The sequence below is a fragment of the Sturnus vulgaris genome, chromosome 6, assembly GCF_052056855.1.
Source record: "Sturnus vulgaris isolate bStuVul1 chromosome 6, bStuVul1.hap1, whole genome shotgun sequence".
NCBI classification, from domain to species: domain Eukaryota; kingdom Metazoa; phylum Chordata; class Aves; order Passeriformes; family Sturnidae; genus Sturnus; species Sturnus vulgaris.
This window is the reverse complement of record NC_142248.1, coordinates 23,529,508-23,556,578: the sequence shown is the minus strand read 5'-3', so window position 1 is coordinate 23,556,578 and position 27,071 is coordinate 23,529,508. Positions and strand designations below refer to the sequence as shown.

Below are 27,071 nucleotides of genomic sequence, written 5' to 3'. Positions count from 1 at the left end.
CTTTAGGAGGATACAATCAGGGAATAACTTTATATTGTTCACTGTGACTTTTTAAAATCTTTGACTCTCACCTTTAGTATCCTTGAACTGATTTCTGGTTAGCCTGTAGAACCATGGAAATTTTCTCTTGCTCATGTACTGCAGGCTACAGAAGAGTTGAGACAGTGCTGACATAACCATCTCTGTTCAATCTGTCACTCACCCTATATGGATAGAACCATCATTTTTCCATGCTTCCATCTTTTTGTTAGTTGTTTTTTTGGTTTGGACTTTTTGTTTATTTTGGGTTTGTTTTGGTTTGAGTTTCTTGGGGTTTTTTTGCATGTTACTAGATGGAAATCATGATACTGAAACATCAGCATCAGGGTGTCCTGACAGCACATATCATAATCAGTCCTCACATAAGTATTTGTCTTCTTTTTGTTTTGGAGTATATGTCATATTTGCCCTTTTAGGACTAGGACTATGGTTGGTTGGCATGCCACTTTCAAAGAAGTGTTGTTTGCATATGAAAGTACCATTGCTGCTTCAGGTTGATGATTGGTAATGCAGAGCTATTTCTGCACCATTTCTTTGGTTGTAAAGCCCAGAAATGACATTTTGCAGTGTTAAGTCACAGGAAAATGTGCAATTTAAAAATGGTATCCATGTGTCCCCTCATCTTTGTAGTGCTTTTACTACACATGTTCATTCCATCCGCATTGCGTTAAGTACTATTGTGGTTTTTTTCTGAAGCAGATTCAGGAGTACCGATGACTCTAGCACAATAGAGACAGAAAAGCTAAACAGTTCTGAACCATCATGTACAACATGGGATGGTGAAAATGGAGTTGTCAGTTCTAGTCCTCAAACAACCACAATTCCTGCCAGCTGATGTGCCCCTGAGCATCCTTCATTGCATTCCCTACCAACCAGTAGAGAAGCTATTGCCACAGTCATCTTGCGGCTAAGTCATAGGAAAATATACGTGCCTGTGGTCTGGCAGCAAAATCCAGCAAAATTAGCCAGTGCAAATGGGGCCCTAGGTGAAGCTGCAAAGCTCATGTGGCTTTGGAGCAGGATTTCTGTGTTCTGTTAATTTTCACCTTTTGGAGAAGAGGCTGTGCCTATTGCATTTGCATTTTGGAATTATATATCTCCCATTGTAGCTATGATTAGATTTGACAATATATTAATTTTATATGAAAATAGTTCTCTTGTGTAGGCCATAGTCGTCAGTTGTTTTGCTACTTGGAACTTTTTAGTTTTCAATTAAAATTTGAAGTAGTGAGTTTGCTGAAGCTTATCTTTAAATATTGAGTATAATATAGTTTAAAAGAACTTGAAAATAATGAAGTGTGTTTACTTACATAAAAAAAATGTAAGCAAAAATGTAAGGCTATAGAAATCACTTTCAGATAAAAAATTAAAGGTTCTGCATTGCAGAAGTAAGTTTCTGTCTTTTGGACCAACAGTCTTGGCTTGCTTCAGGAGAAAATTTCAAGTGTTTTGGTGTCTTGCAATTCTTGACATTTTCTCTGTTGCATCCATTCCAGCGCATCTCAGAATGAGTGGTGCAACAGTGAACGTAACAAAACTACACCTCTGAAAGTTCATGTGTATTTGATATGATTTTAGGATTTCTTTCTTATGCAGGTCTTTCTCGCTGCATATATTTTTAAGATGTTGTATTTTCATACAGATATACCACAAATGAGACCAAAGCCACACTACGTAATAGTTAAGAAAGATGCTGAAACCAATGAGGCAATATATTGCACAAAGGAACCTTTCATTAAGGCTCGTGTTATTGTCATTCGATGGTTGGTGTCTTTCTGGCTTGAGCCAAAACCTCATACAGGACCTCATATTCCTGGGATGGAAGGTGAAAATGTGCCAAAGAATATTCAGGTAAACCAAACACAAAAATGCATTTGTTTTCATGTTTGTGGTTTAATTGTTATGTCAGCAGTATGCTCTCTTCCAATAATTACAACTAATGAAAAGTTTTTTTAAAAATGGAATTTCTAACCAAATTGTATGTTTATTAATTCACTTTGAAAGGACCTTCAATGCTGCTTTCTTTTTTCAAATTCTGTGATTTTCTTTTAATCAACTGGACATTAGAAGCCTTGAAATGCAGTAAATCCTTTTGTTTGTTTGTTTTTTCTTTAATTCTTTGTGCTGTTTAAATTATACTTAGGTTGTATTGATTTATTGCTGTACTAAAAATGAACTGTGGAATATTTTTTAATTTTTTTTTCAGAGAGCAGCTGCCAGCATGGCTTCAAGGGAGGACAGCAAAAATGACAGTACTGATAAGCAGGATAGAAATGCAGAACCAGAACAATCTCATTCTAATACAAGTACTCTAACAGAGAGGGAACCAAGTTCTTCCAGCCTCTGCAGTATTGATGAAGAGCATTTAACTGATATTGAAATTGTCCGGAGAGTCTTTTCTTCTAAAAGAAGCAATGTTAACTTTCTAACTGAGATTTTTCGACAGGTAAAAAAAACTCTGTTTAGAATGCGAGAATCTTGATTATTATATTGTATATTTTCATTTGACTATTATATTGTATATTTTCATTATGTCATAGTTTTCTTTCAAGAGCACTTGTTAAGCAGAGCATTATACCAAGTTGCAGGTTTTTTCTGTCATCCTGCCTTCAAAAATCAGAAAGCTAAAATTCTGAAATACTTGCTGTAGAGAATACCCCTGGTTCCTGATTTTTCTAATTTTATAACATTAATAACCAGTTTAGCAACATTTAACTTTGTCTTCACAGTTCCCCATAGACTGAGAATGTTTAATACATCATACATCAACACTGTAGCTATTAGAACTCACAGCCAACCATATTGACATAAGCCTCCTGTGGGAGTCTGCAGCTGTTACAGAGCTGTTTTAGGAGCATCCGAATGTCCTTTCCTTGATAGTGTTCATCAGAAGAGTAGGACAGATGACTATAAAAGGTAGCAACTTCTCTTTCTGACTTCATTGCAACCAGAAATGTTAGACGAGCTTACTCAGAATAGTATTTCTCTACTGGAAACTATTAAAACTAAGTTAAACTGAGAACATATGCCAGAATATGGAGTCTTTATTAATAGTAACTTGGAGTTCAATGCGGAAGAATGGAACAAGATGAACTTTCTTTATGCCCCATGCTATAGATCAAAAGACAGAGTTTTCTGAATAATGGCAAAGAAAGATAATACTAAGTTTCAAGTTAAATGCACAACACCGATTTCTTTAAACAGCAGAAAGCTTAACATTTTAAAACTCATTTATCTGGATGAAGTAAATATTTTTGAATGAGGCAAATAAATGTCAGAAGCTTATCCACATCCCTTGTATTGAAGAGCTTGGACACATTACTGAAGGACATAGCAGAGTTACCCAAGTTCAACTGACACTCAAGGGTTTGCAGAGTCTGAGACATTGAATGTGGAGTGTAAATCATCAGTGGTCTACTTTTCACTGTTCCCATGGTGAGAAGAAGCAAAGGCAGTTTACTTCCTTCTTTTCACAAGTCACTCTGTGAGTTTATGTAGATCATTCGGATTTCATGTGCAAATATGAAATCTTATTTACATCATGATTTAGCCAGGAGTTTTCAGTGTAAATTAATTTCTAATACACAAGATGTTTGCAACGTTTCTAAAACATTAGGACTAAGTTATTCCTGTCAAGAGGAGGTTTCAGAGGTACTGAGTGGTGGAAAGATTGTCTGTAGAGAACGAGTTTTTTGCATTTTAGACTTGAAGGTACAAAAAATGTATATGGGCTTGCAGAAGAATGTTGGACTTGATGAGCAAGTACAGGACTGAACTTGTCAGTTTAATCCTGTAATACACAGCTGAATTCTTTTTAGTGTGATAATGGTATGAAATCTCTGTTTCCAGAGTGAACATAACTACCTGTGTGAAGTGGGCCTTCCTTAAAGAAATGGTCAACTAGTTTTCTACAGTCACAGCACAGACCCTGTAAAATTGTTAGTGTAGTTTATCTGTTCTTCTAAATGTGTAATTAGGGCATCATGATCTTTGGTAAGTGTACAGTTAGTTAGAGTCTGACTAATGTTGAAAGTTTCTGGTCTATGACTAGTAGTTACCAGCAGAGCCAATACAGAAAACCTTCTGAAGAGGGCACTGATCAGCCATCACACCAACTAAAAGGCATGATCTTTAGAAACAATAATACTGAAATCTTTTCAGTGAGTCATTTGCTTTAAGGATACTGTTTTGTAGAGTCTTAATTAGCTAAAAATAAGATAGACAACTACCAGTATTGTGTGTGACTTGAATTTTTCTTAGTCATTTAGAGCTGGTTTAACTCCACTTTTCCAAATCCTCTGAATGGAAGATGTAATAGAAACTTTGGCTCATTCGTTTTACATATTTTGATGGGTGTTTGAGTCTTAATTTCAGCAGGCTAAGTGCTAAATAGATATGCCCACATGAATTCTTATCTCTTTCAAAGTATTTCTTGATAAGTTTTCTTGTTTAAATGTTTTTTATGTTTTCACTTTATATATGAAGAAAGTGAGCAAACATTTAGGTGTGGCAATAGTTTGTACGCTACGATCCTACAGTGGCTGTGTTTTTCCACCTTTATCTCTTAGAACTTGTATATTATAGAGCCCAATTTATTTCAAATATTGTAACAGTGTTTTGTTTCTTTCTTTTTCTACTTGCAGGCATTTTTGTTGCCGATATGTGAAGCAGCTGCCATGAGGAAGGTGGTGAAGGTATATCAAGAATGGATTCAACAAGAAGACAAACCTTTATTTATGAAAGAACCTGAAGAAATAATGCAGTGCACAACTGTAGATTGTGATGAAAATGTTGACCATAATTCATCAGAGAAAGGAAAAGAAAGAGAAGAGGTAAAATATTGTTGGTTAATATTTCTGCATTAATCTGCCAGTAGACAGAGAAGCAGCTTCCTTGATAGTTTATATGTGGTTTTCTCTGGTGTCAGACTGTTTATTGGGGAAAATCAATGGTAAAACACTGTATAGATGAACTACCAATTTTATTCATTATCTGTAGCTTTTTAATGTACTTAGTTCAATTTAAAATTTTATATCATTTTATGAACTGTTTTCAAGTGTGGATTATAGAATATGCCAACTTTCAACTGTGTAAAAATTATATACAAATAAAAGGATGACAAAAATAGTAGTTACTCCATTCAGGTACTTTAAGATAATTGCTACAAGCCTCATGAAATATTGTTGTGTCTCAGGTGCATTTGCCTGCTGTTGTTTATCGTTTAGTACCTATTATATCCTTTTTCCTTTAATATAAAGGAAATATAAATATTAATATAAATTACTTGTCTAAAAAATTGTGGAATTTCAAGAAAAAATATTTTTCAGGAAAAAGGGATGAACTCCAGTCACGTTAGAAATTCAAACTGGACAAGAAATGGCTGTTACGAAGATGCTTTGCATAAAACATCTGAAATTGATACTGAAGAGCAAAATGTACGAGCTGGAGTGCAGTCAGTGTTGCAGGTATGAAACAGACTTGGTATTTAATTTTATCTAAATTATCTAAAATAACCTAAAATTCTTGTTATCAGCACATGAAGAGTGGAATGCAGTGCAATACTTCTGTCAGGGAATCCCATGCATCTCTAAAGCATCTCAAAATTTTAAAATTATTTTATATGCAACAAATATGATGCTAAATGTTAGACAAATGACACTGGTTCACTATATCTTTATTGACCTGAAGTAGGACAATGTATAGACCAGTGTTGGGTAACACAAAATAAATTTTTTTTTTAATTTTGCATCAGAGCATGCATTCTCCTCTGCATTATATCAGAGATAAAATAATCCTCATGCTACTGCAGCATCTTCAAATAATTCTAATTAAGTGTTTTATGAGAATGTTTAGAGACTTTTTTCTTTTATGCTATTAGTCACAAAAGCCAAAACATCTAATCCTACAGTTTTTCTAGTCTGGTTAATAAGGTGCATAGGGATATTTTTTCTTCTTTTTCTGAATTTACAGCATTTCTGAAAATTTGATGAGGTGCCATAACTCTCCGTTGTTACCATTAAGGAAAAAAAGAGTTGCGGTTGTACCCTAACAGATGTTTTTTAGCAACTTCTAGTGGGGTAGAAATTGTGTTAATTTCAAATATTTACCAAAATGCTTCACTGAAACTAAGGCTATGGAAAATTGGGAAGGTATTATTTGAGGGTCTTTGAAATGCTCTTCTGGTTATAAAGTATATGTGTGTGCACATACATACATATAGGTGGGTATATGACTCTAGCCTCCATAATATTCTTATATCCAGCAGAAAATTTATTCTGAACAAAATAAATAATGTGCATTTGCCACTTTAATGTGTGACCATGCTAAGTAAAACTCATTTTTACTACAGCTTGAATAATTTTATGAATAGAGTTTTCTTTTGTGCTGTACACTGTTATATATAAATAAAGTTTGTAATTGAAATAATTTTTAAACTCAAATATGTTACAATAATTTAAGCTTCATAATCTTTGTTTTCAGCAACTTTTTAGAATATGAAGTGTAACTGAGAAAAGAAATGTGAAGTATCTGTTTCTGTTTGCAATATACTACTACAGCTTACACATCTGACAATGTCTGGAAGATTATTCATGTTGAAATTTTTTTAGACAAAGGTTCATTTGACTGCCAAATATCTTTTTTTTTTTTTTTAGCCTGAAACAGAGTCAAAACATCATTCTATCCCAGTACCATGTCTTAATTTGAGAGATTTCCTGACCTGGAACCATATTTGATTTTCTCTGCGAATCAATAATCCAGGACTTCTGTCTTGAGTTTTTTTCCCATTTAATGCTTGCATAGACTTATTTCTAGGCACTTAGAATAGGTTAGGTTCGTTAGTTGACGCTAGTGAATGTAAAACTGCATACTAATAGTTTTTAATTATTAAAAATCCAAAGCTTTCAGTAGAGTGAAGTTATGACTTTAGTACCAATGAATTTCCATACATGTAAAAAAATAATTGAAAATCTCGACTTGAGATTCAAGTGCTTTCTAAACTTACATAAAAACATAGTAGTACTTCACCAGCTGCTTCTGGAGCTCCTACAATGTCCTTGCCTACTTTTTTTTCATAATTTTCATTCTGAAGGCCCTAATTCACTGCCCACTGAAGTCAGTCACTTTGGCGAACGTGTCCAGTTTCCTACTTTTGGTAAGCCTTACTGATCCCAGTGGGATGAATGCTTTAGTTTCCCAGAATATAATACAGGCTGTGTCATGCTGAGGCACACGCTGTGTACCACGACTGTTTCATGCAGTTTACCATATATTGTACTAGTCAGTTCCTGGCTTACAGGTGGAACTTTTGTGCAGTGGACTTCTCACTGGGACATTTTTGTCTATCATGTTAAACTAACCGTATTGTCTGTGAGAACAAAAATATACAAATAGGTTTTGTGGAAAAAATGGGGAAAAGATAAGTCTCATTGTTGCTTAATCATTTCTTCAAATTGACACATTTAAACATACATTTCCGTGTGCATGTGCAACCTTTTCTGATAAAGATTTTCTGTTAGAGATTTTTTCTTCCTGCCTCTACCAACTGAGTTGCTGAAAACATCAAAGTCCTTCGGGATCATGACATCCAATCTTTTCTGCTTACAGGTTTTTATAATAAATTCTTCAAATATATTTTTTCTTGAACCTGCAAATGAATTTAAAGCTCTGCTGGATGAACACACTGATATGTGCAAACGCATTCTCAATATCTACCGCCACATGGTAGTCCAAGTGACTATGGACAAGAAGACATGGTAAAATGCTAATGCTTTTATCTTAGTTTATTAGTTCACTAGACAAATGTGAAAATGTATTTGGTAGTAAACACAGAAGAGTGCTATTGATTATATGAACCAGTTCCTCTAAGTCAGTAAATACATGAACACCATAGACAACTTAGCTCAGGGAAGAAAATCTTCTTTTTTAAAGCCTCTAGTGAGCTCCTAGGTAATTTGTGGCAGCTTAGACCTCAGTGCAAAAAGGACTAAGATGGGATATACAGACTGTTATTAAGGAGCCACTGATGATTTTTTCCAGGGCATTTTGCTCATGTATCAAAGCATTAAAAATATTGAAACATGAAGCTTCACAGCCTTATTGAAAATAAACAAAAAAGCCTCAGACAAGCATGGATATTACAATCAGATGTGTGTTGTTCTTGACCTGTAATTGCATACAGGAGGCTGTTTACTGTGTAACTGTGTCGTGCCTTTCCAGTGCCCAGCAGGTACAAGAAACCCTGCCTTAAATGAGTTTCTATTATTTCCCACTCCTTTAAATAGTAATCTGTAATCAGGTACTATATTGCCGCCCTTCTCTGTTACAACAAAGAAGTAGCAAGGGGATTTCAAATGTCTGATTTATTCAATTTTAACTTGACTTGCATTCAATCTGTCAGTAGTATTTCCTGAACTCTGGGTAAGTAAAGTTGGCACTATGTGTCGTGTGAAGCTTGTCTCCTCATTGAAGAGCCAATTCTGAAGAGCCAGCTGGCCTCTGGGAAATTTGGGAGTGATAATAGTAAACAGATTGTAATAGACTGGTATTTTCTTTCCCAGTTTCACATCAGTGTAAAGAAGTGACTCTAGACCATAATGGCAAGGATTGTGCCACACAGAATAATTAATGAAGTATGTTAATGATAATGTAAAATTACCAAAACCTGTAATTCATAGAAAAATAAATCTCAGATTGAAAATAATGTTAAAACTTCACCTCTAATTTCAGGCCATTGAAGATGATAGCAGTTGAATGACTTGGAAGATATTACAGGGAAGCAGGGATTCCTCACTCTTAAGTGCGAAAAATATTGGAATAATTTCTTTTGCAAGAACCAAGTTAGGCTCTTTGTAATCATTACAACCTTTTTGGAATGTGTTTGAGCAAATAAAGCTTGATTATTACCTTTAAAAATGCCTTGGTATATACAGAGGTATAACAAAACAATAACTCTTAATTTTAATACTGTTTTGCAGGGAGCAGATGCTACTTGTGCTGCTCAGGGTAACTGAATCTGTGCTGAAAATACCACCCCAAACTTTCTTGCAATATCAAGGAAGGAAAAACTCCACTTTAGCTGGAAGACTTGCAGGACCTCTTTTCCAGGCAAGTAAACATAAATTCACTTTAATTAATTCAGCCTAATTTTCATGAATAGATTTGATACAACCTCCACTGTTGGCTAGTTTGTCATCTTAAATCACTGATATGCTACCTAGATAATGTGAATGGTGTGGGTCAAAGAGGTGGTTACAGTTGTTATTTTCTGGCCTATATTTTAATGACACTGTGACAACAGTATTTGAGGGACTGTAAAATTGAAGAATTACTGTCCTTCAGTTGTGTTGGAATAACTGGCCAAGATAACTGGCAGTGTGTGCAGTTTTAGCCTGCTGCCATAGCAAAATTAGCTCAAGTCAGCGTGAAATCTGTGTTATTCATGCCTAACTGATTGATTTTTTTATTTCTTAGAGAATTCTGTAATTCCTTACACAAAGCTGTAGCAAAGCCTTTCAAAGTTTACAGTTGCAAAGTACTGTTGTGGTGAGTTCTCAGTGACTAGGATCTATAGTCTCCAGTTACTTTCACAGAACAAAAAAGAATACACAAGATTATGGGTCAAACCAGTTGTTCCTGTATCTAAGTCAGAATGCTGTGCTGGCACTTGATAATTCATTAGAAATCTGTGTGTACTGGTGAGGAAAAAAATGTCAGGACTACACAGAAATTTCTGTGGCAGTTTGAAGTTTCCTTTGAAATAGTAACAATTGAATGTTGTCAACTTATGTTCACAATCCAACTTTTCTCTTTTCTTTTAGACTCTTATAGTAGCTTGGATCAAAGCAAATCTAAATGTGTACATTTCTCGAGAACTTTGGGATGACTTGCTGTCTGTAATGTCATCACTGACATACTGGGAAGAGCTGGCCACTGAGTGGTCACTGACAATGGAGACACTTACTAAAGTATTAGCTAGAAACCTGTATAGCCTGGACCTCAGTGACCTGCCACTGGATAAATTAAGTGAGCAGAAACAGAAAAAACACAAAGGCAAAGGTAAGACAACACTGTAAAGACATCATTTGAATTTGAGCTGGTGTTGGGCACAGGATAATTTTGGTCTTACCTTTTTTTGAATACCTAATTAGGCATTGCTTTCACCTGAAATAACCCTGTTTCTTTAAGGTAGAACTTCCTTTTAGAACTACCACAACATGATCATGTTATTTCTGCAAATAGGCACATATGGAATGTAGTTCTTAGAAGTGTGTTGAATTCAAACTAAAGTGTTATACTGCAGTGGGTTATGCCTTTCTCTTTTTTTCAAAGCAATTAAATAGTTGAGTCCCAATCATAACTATTTGAAAATAACAAAGACTACTCAGCTGGTTAAAACTAAGGCATTGATCTTGAAATGTTATAAGATGAAATGTAAGGTGAACATAGTTTTGTTTGGTACTAATTGATCACTAGCCCATCGTGAAGACAGGTTTTGTTATGATGACCTTGTGGACTACTTAAGGGGAAGTATAATTTAATAATCCATATGAGTGGAACCTGTTTTTAAACTGATTCCTTAAAACTGCATAAAACACTCTGTAAGACATAATATGGGAAGAGGAGGTGGCTGCTTATAATAGCACAGTTTGGAATTGGTAAGGCACAGGAAGTTTGTCCTCCTGGATAGAGGTTTGGATTGAAAGTTGCAAAACCTGGATTCTTTTCTTGGTTTGAGATAGACCTTCTACATGTGACCATTAGAAATCACTTTGTTTCCACTTTTGTAAAACATGGATAATGATAATATTCTCCTTTAAAATGTGCATTGTGATCTGATAGTGAGAGGCAGGATTATATTTAGGGTGAGTAACAAAGATGTAAAAGCATGTTATTTTTAGGCTACTTTTTACCTCTTCAGTCAAGGAAGGTGTATCCTAGTACTATGTTAAGGTTTGTCAGTGAAAAGCGACCTATGGGGATTGCCTCTCTTAAAGAGGATGTTGCTATAGTCTTTTTTTTCTAAAAATATTTCACATGCTTCTGTGCCTCATCTTAAGCAGAGTCATTATTCACAGTTTTGTTTTGGTATTTGCTGTGTAATAACTGGACAGAAATACATCTCTCTGTAGTTGCCCGTGGCTGTTCCAGACCATGCATTTTTTGTTTTCCTATACTTCATAGCTTTCTTCTTTTTCTTACTAAAAAATCACAGGTTAAACAAAACAAAACAAACAAAAAGAAACACCAAAACCCCCTCCCAAGAAACAAAAAACCCTCAAAAAAGCCCCAAACCAAACAGCAAAAAAAGAGCAGGCTGGTATAGGATAAGAATATGTGCAGTTATTTGAATATATACTTTAAAAAGCATTTTGAAAGAATCATCTGAGCAACATGAGGAAAGTTTGTTACCCTTCAGTGACAGTTTCAGAGAAAGCCTCCATTGTGAAATGCAGAATCAAGTCCAGCTTTAGAATTAATAGATATTATACAAATTATGCCAAATTTCTTTACCCCTATTTGTTGGGGAAGAACTCACAGTCCAACTCATGTTGGACTAGAGCTCATTTTTCTAAAAAGATGCCCCTTTAATGATTGTAATTGTGTCAGTTTTGATTATTAATGAGCTCAATCTGGATAAGGAAATACATTGCAAATATTCTTTACTTCACTTTTTTTTTACATCTAGCTGTTTTTGATAGCTCCTCATATGAGCTTTATTTACTTCAATGTAAATGTCACATCTGATTTGTTCCATCTTAATCCTACTGTAGGATTTTCTGTCAATTTCCAAAGAGCCTTGTTCTCTGAGCCCATCATCCAATTTTTTTTTGCTTTTGCAGTTTGTGATAAATTATGTTATCCTTATTTCATGTTCCTCAATGTTGCAAAATTATTTTGAAATCTATGACTTAGTGTATCTTATCTGGTAGGAGCAGCAGAGGAAAAGTTACATGTAGTATCAGACTACAACCTGTAAGCCCATTTTTTCAGAAAAGAAAATTACAGTAGTTTAATAGCACCAACATTTCTGAAAAAGTTTGAGTATCCCTCAGAGTTAGTGCTGGCTGAGCTTTTGAATTCATACTTGCTATGGTAACTTAATTTATTCCATCCAGCCTTAAAATTTTTTGAAAGAACACATCTACAGTCATCTGGTGATAGCAGAATAGAAGTGAATAGATTTGCAATTTTATTTTTGCAGGAGTTGGGCATGAATTCCCAAAGTCTTCTGTTGATAAGTCCTTTTCTAGAGGCTGGAGCCGTGATCAGCCTGGACAAGCACCAATGAGACAGCGCAGTGCTACAACCACTGGCTCTCCAGGAACAGAAAAGGCGAGGAGCATAGTACGGCAGAAAACAGTTGGTAAGTATCTGTAAGAGCTGATAAAAGTGACATTTGAGAAAGGGTAGGGAATTAAGAACTGACTTCTGTAGCAATGTGGATAGCTTCTTTCCACAAAGCTATACTATTTGTAATGATTTACATATTAGTTAAAGCGTAAATTATGTAGCCTTATGTGCTTTGAGGGTAGCTGTGTTTGCTGGAATTACAATAACTGTGAATGAAAGTAATGCAATTGCTATATTAATTATTAATTAATTTGATCACATGCTTAAGCTAGATTGGAAAATAATACTGTTGTATGTATATGAAGGAGAAAAAAGCTGGAGTGGTTTGAGCTACGGTGCTGATAGGTGGGTAAGAGAAGTGTGTCTTTTCATACACTGCACAAGATGTGTTGAGTATTTTCAAACTGTGCAAAGGAAAGTGGATAAAAATATGTGTAGGTCTGCATAGTTTATAAAATGTGCTTTTACTATACCCTGAATATTGCAATAATGAAAGATTGACACAGATGTGTGCAGCTCTCCATTTCTGAAGTCACCTCTTTCTGAATTTTATTACTTGCAGATACTCTTTGCTGTATTATAAATGAGTTATGCTGAACAAAGCTTTAGGTGAACTCAAAAGAAGACTTGTGTTCATATTATTTTCTTAGACTATGTTAACAGGAACTGGACTACAAATTTCTTTATTCTTTTGGCTCATCTTGATCTCAGTGCTATTGCTTACGTGAAGGAAAGTTAAGCTTGTTCTAATTTTGTATTTAAAAGAAGAATCTTTTAAGGAATATCTCTTCTTTACTATCTTTATAGTAGTAGTGGCTTTGGTCATTGTGTCTTGTTGCTTCACTGATACTTCTTGGAAGTAGGTACATTCTGACACAGTTTTAAAAATTTGGAATGCATATTGGCAGTTGAATATATAAAATGCTAGCTTTTCAGAAATTGAAATTTTCTTTCTTTTTCCAAAAATACTTGAAGTTAATTTTTTTAAGTCATAGAGGTTATTTAGACAAACTTTCTATTTGACTGTTCCTCAAAATTCTCTATTTTAAATTTTTTTCTCTCTTAAGACTCTTGTCGATGTGTCAGAATTAATTGTCCTGTAAGGCATACAGAAATGAGAGAAAATGAACTCTCTAGTCCAAAATTTCCTGTCTTTTTTGCACATTCAATTTCTACACAGCTTTTTCTGTATCTCATGCTGACAGCACCTAGTTTTGCTCTTAGATCACAGATACTTTAAATGTAATTTCTGTTTCTCTGTAGTCTGTGATTAACTGTAATGGTAGTTTTGTTTTCAATCTTAATTGTCTTAACAAGATAAAACTCATGTTAAAATTTCTCCTTTACAAATTGTTAATATTTCAGATATTCTGTCAGAAGGTTATGTTGTTTGGTCAATTTATTAAAGCTTTTGTTTTGCTGCAATTTGAAAGATGGCTATTTATATGATGTTAGCCTTGAAATGACTGGAATTTATCCTAATCAAGCTATATATTGACCCGGTTAGCAGCAAAGTAATCTGATTTTAGTTTCACTGCACTTTAGCTTCCATGGTTTTGTTCCTTTCCTCCAATTATCTTACATATTTGATATTAATAAGCCAAGTTCGCATTACTGCAACCAGTTAAAATTTCAACTCTATTCATGTTGCAGAATACCAGCTGTGGACAAGCATCCCAGCATTGCTGGGATGATTTTAAAAGACAATAAGTCCAAAAAGGATTGCTGGAACCAGAATCCCAAACTCTTCAGATTGTTTAAATGCCAATGAGGAACATGTTACAAAATGTTACATATATCTTAACTGCCTGAAAATAAATGTTTGTTACTGCATCTCTGGTCTGCAAAGAGAGCTGCTCAGATGCTCCTTAATCTGTGCCATTAATTCAGGGTCAAATAATAAAAAAAAAAAATCACAATAAGTAAAATCCAGAACATTTTACTGGTCAGATCTTCTCCTTCAGTGTATTATTAGGTCTGCAAGCTAAGTCTGGAATTGAGTCAGACCTTAAACATGTTGCATGTTATGTGATTTGTATTGCATTCCCTTTGATTGTGAATAATATATACTCTTAATATCTGAGTAGGGGGGATGTGCATGTTGAATATTTTGTGGTGAGAAAAAGTTGGAGTTTCTTTTTCATCTGTTTTATGTTGTACACTTTTTTGTGTACATCTTTGCACCTCTATTTTTTGAGCCATCATCATGCCAGCACACATTTATTGCTGTACCAAATATATGTGTGTGCGTGTTACTCAAATAAAAATCACAGCTTTTTTGATATGCAGTATGTACATTTATAGCCTGAACTTATGTAAAATAATTTTTTGAAAGGGCCTTTAAGAATAGTATGCATATGGGTTGAAAAATCTGTAAGGTTAGATACAGGAGTTTTGGCTTAGGCAGCAGGTTCTAGTCCTGTAAAAATATTGTATCAGAAAGAATTTACTTACCTACTGTTGTACTTTTGTATGGACAATAGTGGAAGGTTATGAACTATCAAATATCTACCTGTTCTGATATTGTCTGCCTCCACCTAACTATTTAATTGAATATTATTAAGATTCATTAATGAATATGAATAATTGAATATGGTGGAAAAAATCCAGTCAAATTAAAAGGAACACTTTATGTTAAGATTTGTAATCAACACAGTATCCAATATCAAAAGCTTAATTTATTTAGAATAACTTAGCCTGGAAAAGATCCTTGATATTTATTGTGTGGTTTTTAACTTTTTCTCTTGCCTACATTCATTTTAGGATTCACAGTGATGAATGTATTGCATCTAACTATAACTGTATCCTGAATTTTATTACAGTATCTCTTAAACAATTGATATTAAAGTCTTACACATAGTTGCCCTTTCTACAAAAATAGTTTCTGTCATACAAAGTTAAGTAGAGCATTGCTTCAGTCTTAAAAGGTCTGTCTTTCTGAATTGTTTTTTCAAACTGAATTTAAGACTTCTTAATTTCTGCTGCATTTGTCAAATGTATTTTCTGCTTAATGGGACCTACCCAGGTTACCTGCATGTTGTTATTAGCAACAATTCTTTAACCTGGTTTGGAAGTGTGATGTGCTCAACTTTCACTACACTTCATACATGTACATTTGATTCCCATGCAGATCAGGAGCACTAAGTTCCTAAGTCATATTCCATGTTGTTTTGAAAATACGGATACAGAGAGAAAAGTTCAGACTGATTACACATTGCACTGACAATATTTATGCTAGATACTCTGAATTTTCCTTAAAGAATTTTATCAGCAGTAATTTTAAAACAAGTTAGCAAATTTTCAACAGTATGAAAGCAAGCTACTTGAAGCAATGGATATTACTTTTTTAAGAACTTCCAGCGTACTTTTGAGGTTCAATGCAGTATCAGTTCTTGCTGTGTCTTACTCTGACAAGGAAAAGCAAATGTCAAAGATTCATTTAAATCCATTAGAAAAGCTGCAGATATAACGTCGATTATAATGCCACTATTTTAATGTGCATTTTCTATTCTGTAGGACTATTGGCAGTGAGATATGTGAGATATGAAAAGGTGAATAAACATCAGTTTGGCAAGATTTAGCCAGTATCAGTTAAAAGCCAGACCCCATGGATAAAATAATTTAATGCTTTTCATTGTCAAACCATTTCATTTCAGTAATTTCATTTTTAATGTGGAACTATAACAAACTTTATTGTAAATTTCTCCACACAGAACTGATCATTTTCTCCCTATGATTCTGTATCTCTTTTGGAGAACATGAATTCAAGAGTATGGGTATATGTATAATCCAGAGCCACACTTTCAGGACAAAATCGAAGGAAGCTAGAAAAATACAAATGTAGTGCAAGTTACTTTTTCTGTTAAAAAATAATCAAATTCAGAGTGCTTGTGGAGTAAATTTAACTTTGATTTTTCAACCCCTGATGCAGTGGGAAAATGTATTAATTAGCTTCTTGATTTCAAATGCAAAATCTCTGTAATTGTCATAATAAGGCATTGTTGCTGCTTTACATAAAAGTTGAAAACTCGGAATGTCTTATGTGTCCACTGATTTTTTTCTTTCTTACAGCTCTGCCAATATCTGCCGTGCTGAAATGTTTTAATTTTTGAATTTTCTTCCTTTTTATCTTTGTTTTCTCTGTTGCTGCTTTTTCTGTGACACAAGCCTTTCATTATAGTCACTCTTCTTTTTTCCTTCCCCACTTCTTTCTTTTCCTTTTTAAAGCCATGAGAAGCCGATCCATTGGTGAATGTGCTCTGCCATCGGCCTATATACGCAGTGCTAAAAGTGCTCCTGTTCTGATCCATACTTCCAAACCCTTCTTGCCTGATATTGTTCTCACTCCCCTTTCTGATGAGCTTTCAGGTAGTGCCACCTCTGCTAATTTCTGCACCCCCTTTATCACTTTTTTAAACCTTCTGCTTTCAAATTCTGCTAAACCATTAAATTTTTCAAAGTAAAAATACTTTGGGGATGGTGGGAGAGGGGAAGAGATTAAGAATTAATATTTTGAGTTTTGTAAGATACCATACTATTTTACAATTCATTCTGGAACTGTTAGAAGTTAGTGCTGTGCCAATGTTTACTATCATAAAAGAGAAAATTTGAGAAATCTCTTTGCTTTTCCAATCTGTTGGTAAGCAGCAATATAATATCTGTCTACCAGAGAGTACAACTTATCTAAAATTTTTATTTTTGATGAGTGAGGGAGGGAAAGGAAGAACTTAATTTTACTTTGTCATTTACATCTTTCTGTGTGAATTTTTAAATTCAGTGTCATAGACGTTGTGTGAACAACCATGATGATACACTTTAGCTCCCATGAAAAAAGAATATGGTATCATATGATATACTTTAGAGTATGCCTGTTTTTCATTACTATATAAACACCTGAAAAAAATCTGTAGTGTGGAATTCCCAAGTGTGATGTTTTTGTGTTATTTTCCAAAAGATCAATTTTTTAGGATTATTGTATTCCACAACATTTTGTTTGGCCCAGCTGGGTGCTTGGCTACAAGTTGGACAGTAGCTTACTTTGGATACTTTTCTTTAAACAAATAGATTCACCACTAGAATTAGCACAGGCTTTAAAAATACATCTTTTTACATAATGTAATTTTTCCAGATATTTCATAGGTATAAATTCATAATGTGTTAAGGCTGACAATTATGTTACGCCTTTGTATCAATGAGTAGAAAAAAAAAAAAAGGAAAGCACAGTGGGAGGACTATATATGGTCAAAATGGCCTACAAATATTAGGACTTTATGACAATAATATTTTTATGAAGATTTTTTTTTCTTTTCTGTCTCTCCTGCCTTTGTTACCCGAGAAGTACTAAGAACTGTGTCTTCATAATTGTAGTTTGTCATGTGTCACATGTCACAAAATTCTTGTGAAACAGAAACTTGATACCTTAGTATTCAGTCTGAAAACATTATTGAAAAATCAGGAGAGTTCAAAGAACCCACTCTAGAGACCAGACTTTCACAATGAACAATTGTAAATTATTTGAATGCAGTTCTTGACACCACAAACAAAATTTAATGAAATACAAATTATATGTAATAATTAATAAAAGTATGAGTGCAAAGAGTATCTCTTCTGAGATACAAGTGATTATAACTTAGAAGGTAGAGACTTTTATAGGAATGATACATAAACAACCTATTAGAAGAAAATGGATCCTACTTGGCCATAGCATTTTTGGAAATAGTCAGTGCTTAATAAATGCCTTAAGAACACCTGCAGAAGGGTTATGAGATTACACAGTGAAATATTATTTCATCACATAATCACTAATACTTAATTACCCTTAAAGAAGGCAAAAATGCTTTTGTAGTCAATTTTATCATCCATGTTTCTGAAAAGTCCTGACTTGCATATTACTTCTAACGTGTCCCAGATCTGATGGTTTTCTTGCTATTATTCTTTGTGTTGATACCCATCCAATTCAAAAACTTCCTGACCAGTGTAATTATAAAAGTAAAGTGACATTACAGACCTTTGCACTTCTAACACAGAAAAAGTCCTAAGCCCTTCCTGGTTTTGATGTCTTCTCAAACAGATGGATGTTGCAACAGCTTCATGATGTGCTCAAGAATCTTGAACATTGCCAGAAAACTAAAAAGTTCTAGTGAAGAAAAGCAAACTGTTAGAGTGTTGATGGGGAAGTAGCAGAGAAAGGGATCCACTGTCCACTGGATCAGAGTGCACTTTGCTCTTTTAATTTTCTGCATTTTTAATTGTGCTCTCTTTCTTCTTCCCTTTTTATTTAAACATGAAGCTTTATCATTTTCCTTGCCTTTTCTTCTTACATTAAAGATATTATTTTCTGAAAGCCTTCTGTTTCCAGACATACAGCATGTAATTTGGGAAATGATCAAATTGTTTCTATCATAAGTGTATTCTAGATAATGAATTATGTTTAATTAGTTGCGACAGTTGTTCAACGTATTACAGGATCACATGAATATCCCTATTATCCAAAATGACTTTACAATCCAACACAACTTGAATGAGAGGACATTTCAAATTATTCCAGAATGATAGGATGCCTAATATTAAGTTTTTGGATGTAGTTTTCAGCTTCTTTTTAGCTGCGAAACTCATCATTGAAAGGTGGAACCACTGATCACTGGTGAATCTGGACGGGTAGTCTAACAGAAAGCATTTATGACCAAACTTTTACCTTACGTACTACATATTAGTTTTCAAAGGTAAAGCAGAAAGCCTGACTGTAATTTATGAGACATAATTTGAAGATCAGTTAATAGGTTGATAAAATACATTGCAGAAGTTCAATATTGACATCCAGTCATCTAGCATCATAGAGGATGCTTTTCCTAAGATTGTAATTCCTTCATGTAATTTCTGTTATGCTGTATTTTTATGTGCAGAATGCTTGCAACTTTTCAAGTAGTATCCAAAAAGTAGAAGTGATTTATGCTTTAAGGTGTTTAGTTAATAAAGTGATTTGGTATAATATATCTGTTGCAAATCTGCCATATTTCTAAAAAGAACTTTCCTTTAGCCTGTCAGAATCATAGGAAATCCAGTCTTACACATTTACAATATAATGAGTGAAATGACCATTCATTCTGGAAACCTTGGGGATTTTCAGGTGCAAGACCTAAAATAAAGTGTCAGTGAGATGCAGGCAGGTTTCCTAGAAGCAGTGAGCAAAGTAATTAATTACAGGTGGGAGATTTTTCCTTATCTACTAAGACTAAAAGAGTCAAGTATTAACATGAAAGGAAGATAAATATTATGCCTTTACAACCTTGCTCCCAAATCATTAAGTAATCATTAAGATGAAATATAAATAAATCATAATTGTAATGTTAGTATGGCTGCAATTATTCTTTAATTCCAGAAACTCACAGAATGCCTGTGTTCTCTTAAAAAAAACCCAACAAACTATTGAAAACTCAGAAACAAAGCATGTTATTTTTTCTCTACTTCCCAAATGGACTTTGCATGTTGAAATATAAACCTGCCTCAGTTTATACAGGGATCTTCTATCAGCACTCCTGCTATCTTGTCAGAATATGTCTCTCCATGAGTTTGTATTTTAGCATATCTGTCTCACAGTTGATGCTTCTCTTTCTGCCTTCTAGCAGCAAAAGAAGAGGCAAGGTTGATTTAGGAAAGTTGTGATTGATTGAGATTGGCTGGATGTACCAATTACAATCTTTTCCTTACTCTACCATATGAGCAACCAGGGCAGTGTTTCTCCTAAGGGTGCTCAGGGTCAGATACACGGGGTCAGTCTGCCAGCACACAAACTCCTTGGGAGTTTCAGGTGTCCCAGTCTTGACTGTACAGATGTGTGCAAGGGTGAGCCCTAGTTGTGAAGGAGCAGTTCATTTGGGTTTTTAAATATTGTCTGTGTTTTCAGTGCCAGTATTGCAATAACTTTTATCATTTCCTTAGTTTCTTCCTGTTCTACAAAAAAAAAGAGCTCTTAATTGGTGCAAGCACATGTTTGTTTGGTGCAAGCACGTTTGTTTGAAGATGTGTACTTGTATGTGCTTGTCGTGAATATGTGAGCACCTAAGATTAATTCTGGATCAACATTGAAATGAATCTAGCTGAATTTGTTTCAATGTGTGGAGCTGCTTTGTGAGCATTGTGAGTTCTCTGTCTGATTATTTTTAACATCCTAGAAGGTCATGATCACTGCATGCATGCACAGCATGGGATTTCTAGGCTTCTGCTTTAGATAAGGTTGAGTTTATAACAGATTTGAAAAATGCATTCTCAGGGCTCAAGATGAGATCATTGTATAGTAGTTACATGTATTAATCTCATGTATATCATCATGCATACTTTCGAGTTAATCCTGTGGTCCTTTCTTTGCAGCTGTAAAAAATAGTTTGAGACTGCCTTAGCATAACCTCTGTTAATCTTTGCCTAAGTCAATAGGAAGTTTGAAATAACAGTTCCAACTTGAGAGATTTGTTTCAGAGGATGTAAATTCATGTAGTGAATAAAAAGTTGAACAAGAACAATGATGGGAATTTTGTTACTTATCAAAGCTGAAGAGAAAAGGAATAATAGATTGTGTTGTATTCGATGATTTTTCAGTCCATGTTTATTTTCTGAGATAGCTTAGATGTCTGTTCTCTTTTTCCAATATAGATCTCTCAATTTCCTGTCTAATAGCTTATTTACAGTTCAGTAAACTTGGTCGATGAGGTCAAAGTTTTACTCTCAAATTTTAACCTCTTTGAAAAATTGAACATGGAAGTAGTTTTTTCTGTCTCCTTGGAACACATGTTTAGTTAAATACAGACATATCTTACTCCTCTGGTTTTTTTTCTTTGTTCAGAAGGAGAATATGAGAAAATCTCTATCTCTAACATTATCAGAAAGTGAAAGCAGCTCAAAACAGGTTTTAAGGGGACTTCACATTATAAATATTCAATATTACCAAAATATATATAGAGAGAGATATCAATGAAGTAATAATTTGAAATATTTAGTAATATTTATATATAATAATTAGGTATAATATAAATATTTTTAAATATAATTACATGCATAGTTACTTTATTTTAGCTGTAACACGTCAAAGTTGGGGGAGGAAAAGGGGCTTAAATTTTGTTCTGATATGAAGTACATTCACCATTGCAGTCCTGAAGTTAAAATCTCTAGGTAGAACAAGGTAAGTCTATTTATTGAGATAAATGACTCTTGCTGGTGTTCATTTAAGCTATTTACTGTTATTCCTGAATTTGAAAGCATCTCTACAATTTTTTAAGTAGTAGGTAATAAAAAATTAATCCAGGGAATAAAGGATTCTATCAAAAAGAAGCCAACAGAAAATTGAGTAAACTGGTTTTACCTTGCTGTTTAAGTGCTTATCTCATAAAAGGACTGGAAGGGATAGCAGTTAGTTTACTTGTCAGCAAGGGATATTTAGTTGCCTACAGTGGTAATTTGATAGTATATAGTATTTCTATAATAGTATGAAATCTGAAGAGGTGCATGAAGGTCCTTTATTTTTGTGGATGATGTGAAATGAGCTGAAGATACTTCTGTACAATTCCTAGGTGATCCCTGTTGGAACTGCAGGTTTCCTTCCAGTTAACTATGATTTTTACTGACACTAACATATTAAGAGTCTCAACAGAAACAAGGAATCACTAATTTAAATGGTAATAACAAATTCTGATCTTTTCATAAACAGAAGTGAGTTTGCTCTAATGTTAACTGTTGTGAGGTTGCAGGATGTTTTTTGGTATCGGAGTACTTAATTCTGTAATTCTCATAAATGTTACATTTGCCTGAGTAAAACTGGAAGAAGGAGGGGGAGGTAAGCCTTCATTAGGTATTTAGTTTCATATTTTGAAGATGAGAGACAAATCATCCTTCTGGGGGAAAAGGGTATATCTTTAAATTGTCCATTATGTATAGTCATCTTTTCTGTATAGGGCCAGCTCTTCCTTGTCATTTAAAAGTTTCAGTCCTTAGGTGTATACTGTATTACATATCCCAAAATACCTATAACGGTGTGATGGCGTTCTTCCTGAAATCTCAGTAATTTATATGTATACATATATACTTACATATACATATATTTATTTTAACTAATGGTTTGCCACTTCAGTAGGCAACCCTAATTTTCCAAAAGACATCCTTGTTCTCTTTGGAGTTGCCCATTTTTCTGAAGATGTAAATTCCACAAAGGGAGTACTACTGTTGAGCTAATTTGTATTACAGTAACCTTTTCCCGAACAAGCTAGCTGGAATAATATTGGTTGAATTATTGAACTTATTGGCACAGCTCTAGCTTTAACTGTATTTCCAAATGTTCCATGACCTCACTGTTCTCATGCATGTTAACATTTAAAACTGTGTTCTGATGGTCTAACTCATTTATATTACATTCTGTACTGGATATTATGTGCGTGTGTTTTTAACACTCTAGTATTGAAAAAAGTGTTTTTGTTGTACCTAAGAAAGCAAGGTTCTGAATTTTTCTGGCTTTGTAATCACATACTTAGGGTGTAGTGGTAAATATATATTGTCTCTATATGTAAATTTTTGTGCATGTTACATATACTTCTTTCCTACAGACATTGACGATGCTCAAATTCTTCCACGTCCACCTCGAGTCAGACATTTTTCTCAGAGTGAGGATGCTCCAAGTGAAGTTTTTGGTGCATTAAATGAAGAACAGCCACTGCCACGAAGCAGCAGCACCTCTGACATCCTGGAACCGTTTGCAGTTGAACGAGCCAAAGGTGCAGTTCCTGTCATTGACAGTTCATCCCATCATGCTCCAAGCTTACAGAGTTCCACTGAGACCTCTTCAATGCATAGATCCACTGAAAGCCATATCACTGATACAAATAGCAGAGAGTCCTCCTTGGAAGTTGGGGATAGTATTTATGACCATCTTTGTCATTTAATAGGGCCGGTAGAATTTGCAAACACTGCCTTTGAACAAAGCCAGTATGTTGACCTTGAAGGTGAAGATGATCTCCTTTCCTCTCTGAGAGAATATCTTATTAAAGAAAAAGAAGAACTTTGCGGTAACTTTGAGATAGAGAAATGTGAGGCTTCTGCTCATGAAGTTGATACATCAGTAAGTAGGAACGATAGATTACCACTGGATGGATTAGAAAATAGAGATCAGACTGGGCAATGCACGACTAGCAACACTGTTGCAGAAAGAGCCAATAACACGGAGCTGCAACTAGAACAAAACCCAAGTGGCTTTATAAGTAATATTGCACCTACTCAAGTAGACTTTTTTACAAGAAATCAAGCGCTCAATAAGGCCAGACAGTTAGATATTGATAAACAATATGAAAGCGTGTTTGATCATGGGTCAAGTAGTCCTAGCAGCAAAGAAGGGAAGAGATATCTGTACAGGCAAGCAGCCACTGAAACTGATGTAGATTTAGTTGTGGAAGCACCGGTAGCTGAAAAGCATAAAAATGCCCAGTTTAATGAAAAAGTGACCAACTCGCGCATTGTCCATGCAAAGAAAATCCTTCCTAAAGCACAAGTTGATCCTCAAATGCCTCACATCATAGGCACAAGCAAACTGGCACCAACTAAAAGAAGTATATCTGAAACCGTAACTCATAGGGCCAAAATAATGAAAATAACAACTAAAAAAAGAAACAGCGTTCATGTTACTTTTAGGCCATCTACAGAATCGGTTCAGTTTTACAATCCTCTTGAGAACAAAGAGGCTGCTTGGAAAGCAAGACTTCGTAAACTTGGTGGCTTCAGTAGTAGCAGTAGTGGTAGCAGCAACAGCAGTACCAGTGCAAGCAGTAGCTCATCATCTGCCACAGAGCTGGTTAGACCTGGAATATACAGGCATCTAGATGCAGTCAGTGCTGCTTTGGCTGGCAGCAAGCAAGTTAAGGAATCTCCAGAAACTCAAGGAACTGTGTTGCAGAAAGAAGGTCTTGCAGTTAGTCAGTCCCAATGTCGTAGTGCCTTTAGAGCACCAGGTCAGGAGTCGGCACAACAGCAGGGCTCCCTGGGTGGTGTTTATAAAACTGTTGTACATGCTCTTTCGAAGCCGAAGGCAAATGTTTCCCCACAGAGGCAGAACAGAATGCCAGCAGAGGCTCCACTGAGGGATCTGTACAGTCATGTAATGGGCTATTTTGGAAGGAAAGCTGCAGGTGAGCACTAACAGTGTGCAGAGCGCAAAAGGAGAAAGGCAGCACCAGTTTGGCTTAATGCAACTGAAGCAAGCTCTGATAAGCAATCAAAAGGCTTTGGGATGATCACTGCTTTCCCTGTTTGGTTATGCATGCGCCTATAGCCAGCTGATTTTTCTCCCAGCATAAGTTACATTTACATACCCTTAAATTACTAATTTTTCTTTTCAAGATATTTAGTTGAACCTCTTTGCTGCTGAAGATCATCAGATTAGGGAAGAGGAAGAGACAGTAAATGACCTAATAAAGGATTAAGCCTTGAGACTTTTGAATTTTCATCTACCATGCAGAGCCTTCAAATTAAGCCTACTGATTGGCAATGCATATTTTTATCAGAATGTGTTATTCCACTCTGAGTGTAGTTGTTTTGTCAGGACCTGGCTTCCTATCAACTAGGTTGAACTAATTGTATTTCTGGTTCATTTAGTGTGTTTTCTTCTTCCTCCTCATCCTCTTCCTCCTTTTCCTCCTCCAAAACAAAACCAAAAAAGAGCCCCTCAAATTTACATTTGGAGGTCATTTAGATAGTTTTAAAAAAATAGTCCGAAATAGTAATCTGCTATTTACTGGAATGATTCATTACAAGAGTTCTCTGAGTCTAATCATAAGGTTTTGTTTGAGTCTGTTTCAAAACATGTCATAGGCCTTCCTATATTCATTCATCCAAATGGCTGCAGTTAAATCTTGGCAACATCTTCCATTGCTTTCTTTTTTTCTTGGCATCTTGGATGTTCATGAAGGTCTTGTGATACTCTTTTGCCTGCTAACTATGAGACCTCTGTGGACTGATCAAAAAAGAAGGCTGCAACTCTAATACACATTGTCTTAGTTCACATAAGCATAAATGAACAATAAATTAACTTTCAGCAGTAATGCAGGTTTTCTTTTTTCCCCATTGTTATGCTGGCATGATTAACAGAGGATTCTGCAATGCATCCTGCATCGAGATGTTAATGCCACCTGAGGGCAGTCTCTGTAAGCACAGCACCTGAGAGCGGTACTGTCACGGGTCTCACAAAAATGATTTGCTGCTCTTCAGAAATTAGATTTCTGAAAAAGACATATCTAGGAAGCACCAATTTTAGAAGTACCTGTTATTTAAAATCCAACATTTAACAGAACCTCGTTGTTAGAATAAACTGCACTGTGGTCTCATAAGAGATGACGCTGAGGGAAAAATTTGTATAAAGAGAACATAAGCTGGAATAACTTGAAGACTTTAAAGGCTAATATCATAAAGTCAGGTGTAACAGCCACAGCTAAATATGAACACAACAGTATAGTTATATCAAAAATATAACACTAATACAGCAGTGAACTTCATTAATTTTTCATGACCATTGATCATCTAGAGTTAGAACTTTCATTCCATATACTAGCATGTAATTTTATTATGTAACATTTTCTTTGCACTATTCATACTAACTGTATACAGTGCTACGTTGCCATTTGTCATTAGTATCTATTACAGCCTAGTTTACTTTTTCCATTACATTGCTGTTCATTAGGAATGCAATGAAGAAGGAGCCTGAAGGAATCACATAATTTTTTTAGAATTTGTTTCTTACTTGTGATATGGAGGAAGAATATGTGCTTTATCCTTAAAGCAAGCATTAACAACTTTGAGTAGTGCTTACCTATAAGCTTCCTGCTCTTAAAGGTGGAATTGGAAATCAACTAACCCCTGCTTAGTGGGAAGAAGAAGCCGTACTAATTCTGAAAATAGAATCTGCTTTAAAAGAGAGACATTCTTAAAATGCATGTTTGGCAATTTTGATTTTTAAATTTCTGTTAATTAGCAGGATTTTTCATTTGTTACGTATTGTTTTGAAAATGTCTTGATGCGTTCTTTACTATAAATGGTTGTTCATTTGCTTTTAGCTAATAGAGAGGACATGAGTCAAAAGCTGCACCCTATTGATAGTGATATTGGCAGTAGCAATACAAATGTTCCTGACCTCATGGATGAATTTATAGCTGAGAGACTCCGCAGTGGTAATGCACTGGTAAGCCTTTAAACTTGCTACATTTCAATACTTAAGTCTCCATATATGTGTGAACTTGTCAATGACATGAAAAATCAGTTCAATAAAAAGTATTTCTCTGGCTTTTGTGAACCAGAATTAAGAATGTTGCTTAATTATTCCTTGCCTTTGGCTTAGATTCTTGCTGTTTTGTATCATTTGTGTTTTCATATCTATTAAATCTTCATCATGGAGCAATGCAGAAGTTACTGTCAGATGAATAGTCTCACTGAGTTAAACAGCCTTAATTGCACCTGCAAAGATACCTGTACGTAGACACTTTCAGAATGCTAGTTCGAATGTGAATTTGCAGTCCTCAGCATGTATGTAATTGAGTAACATGCTGTACTACAGTACTGTTCTCTACAGGTATAGTCAATGCAACAGACTACAAAACTACTCAAATATATATTTTTTTTCCTTTTTTTTAGTTTCATTTCCAAGTGTTGAATAATTTCTT

At 34.8% G+C, this 27,071-nt stretch overlaps 1 protein-coding gene across 13 annotated transcripts in view; it reads left to right on the top strand.

Annotated features, from left to right (window-relative positions):
- RALGAPA1 (Ral GTPase activating protein catalytic subunit alpha 1) overlaps positions 1 to 27,071 on the top strand; it is a 131,625-nt gene that overhangs the window by 22,706 nt on the left and 81,848 nt on the right. For 6 of the 13 annotated variants that reach the window (XM_088167286.1, XM_088167287.1, XM_088167285.1 and 3 more), the window contains exons 9-19: positions 1,682 to 1,890; positions 2,246 to 2,485; positions 4,683 to 4,871; positions 5,367 to 5,504; positions 7,645 to 7,793; positions 9,015 to 9,144; positions 9,858 to 10,095; positions 12,242 to 12,403; positions 16,618 to 16,758; positions 22,977 to 24,548; positions 26,469 to 26,593. In XM_088167286.1, the coding sequence (XP_088023412.1) occupies positions 1,682 to 1,890; positions 2,246 to 2,485; positions 4,683 to 4,871; positions 5,367 to 5,504; positions 7,645 to 7,793; positions 9,015 to 9,144; positions 9,858 to 10,095; positions 12,242 to 12,403; positions 16,618 to 16,758; positions 22,977 to 24,548; positions 26,469 to 26,593 (3,293 nt within the window). The remainder of the gene's footprint in view (positions 1 to 1,681; positions 1,891 to 2,245; positions 2,486 to 4,682; positions 4,872 to 5,366; positions 5,505 to 7,644; positions 7,794 to 9,014; positions 9,145 to 9,857; positions 10,096 to 12,241; positions 12,404 to 16,617; positions 16,759 to 22,976; positions 24,549 to 26,468; positions 26,594 to 27,071) is intronic. The other 7 variants (XM_088167294.1, XM_014890831.2, XM_014890840.2 and 4 more) reach the window with 3 other exon arrangements.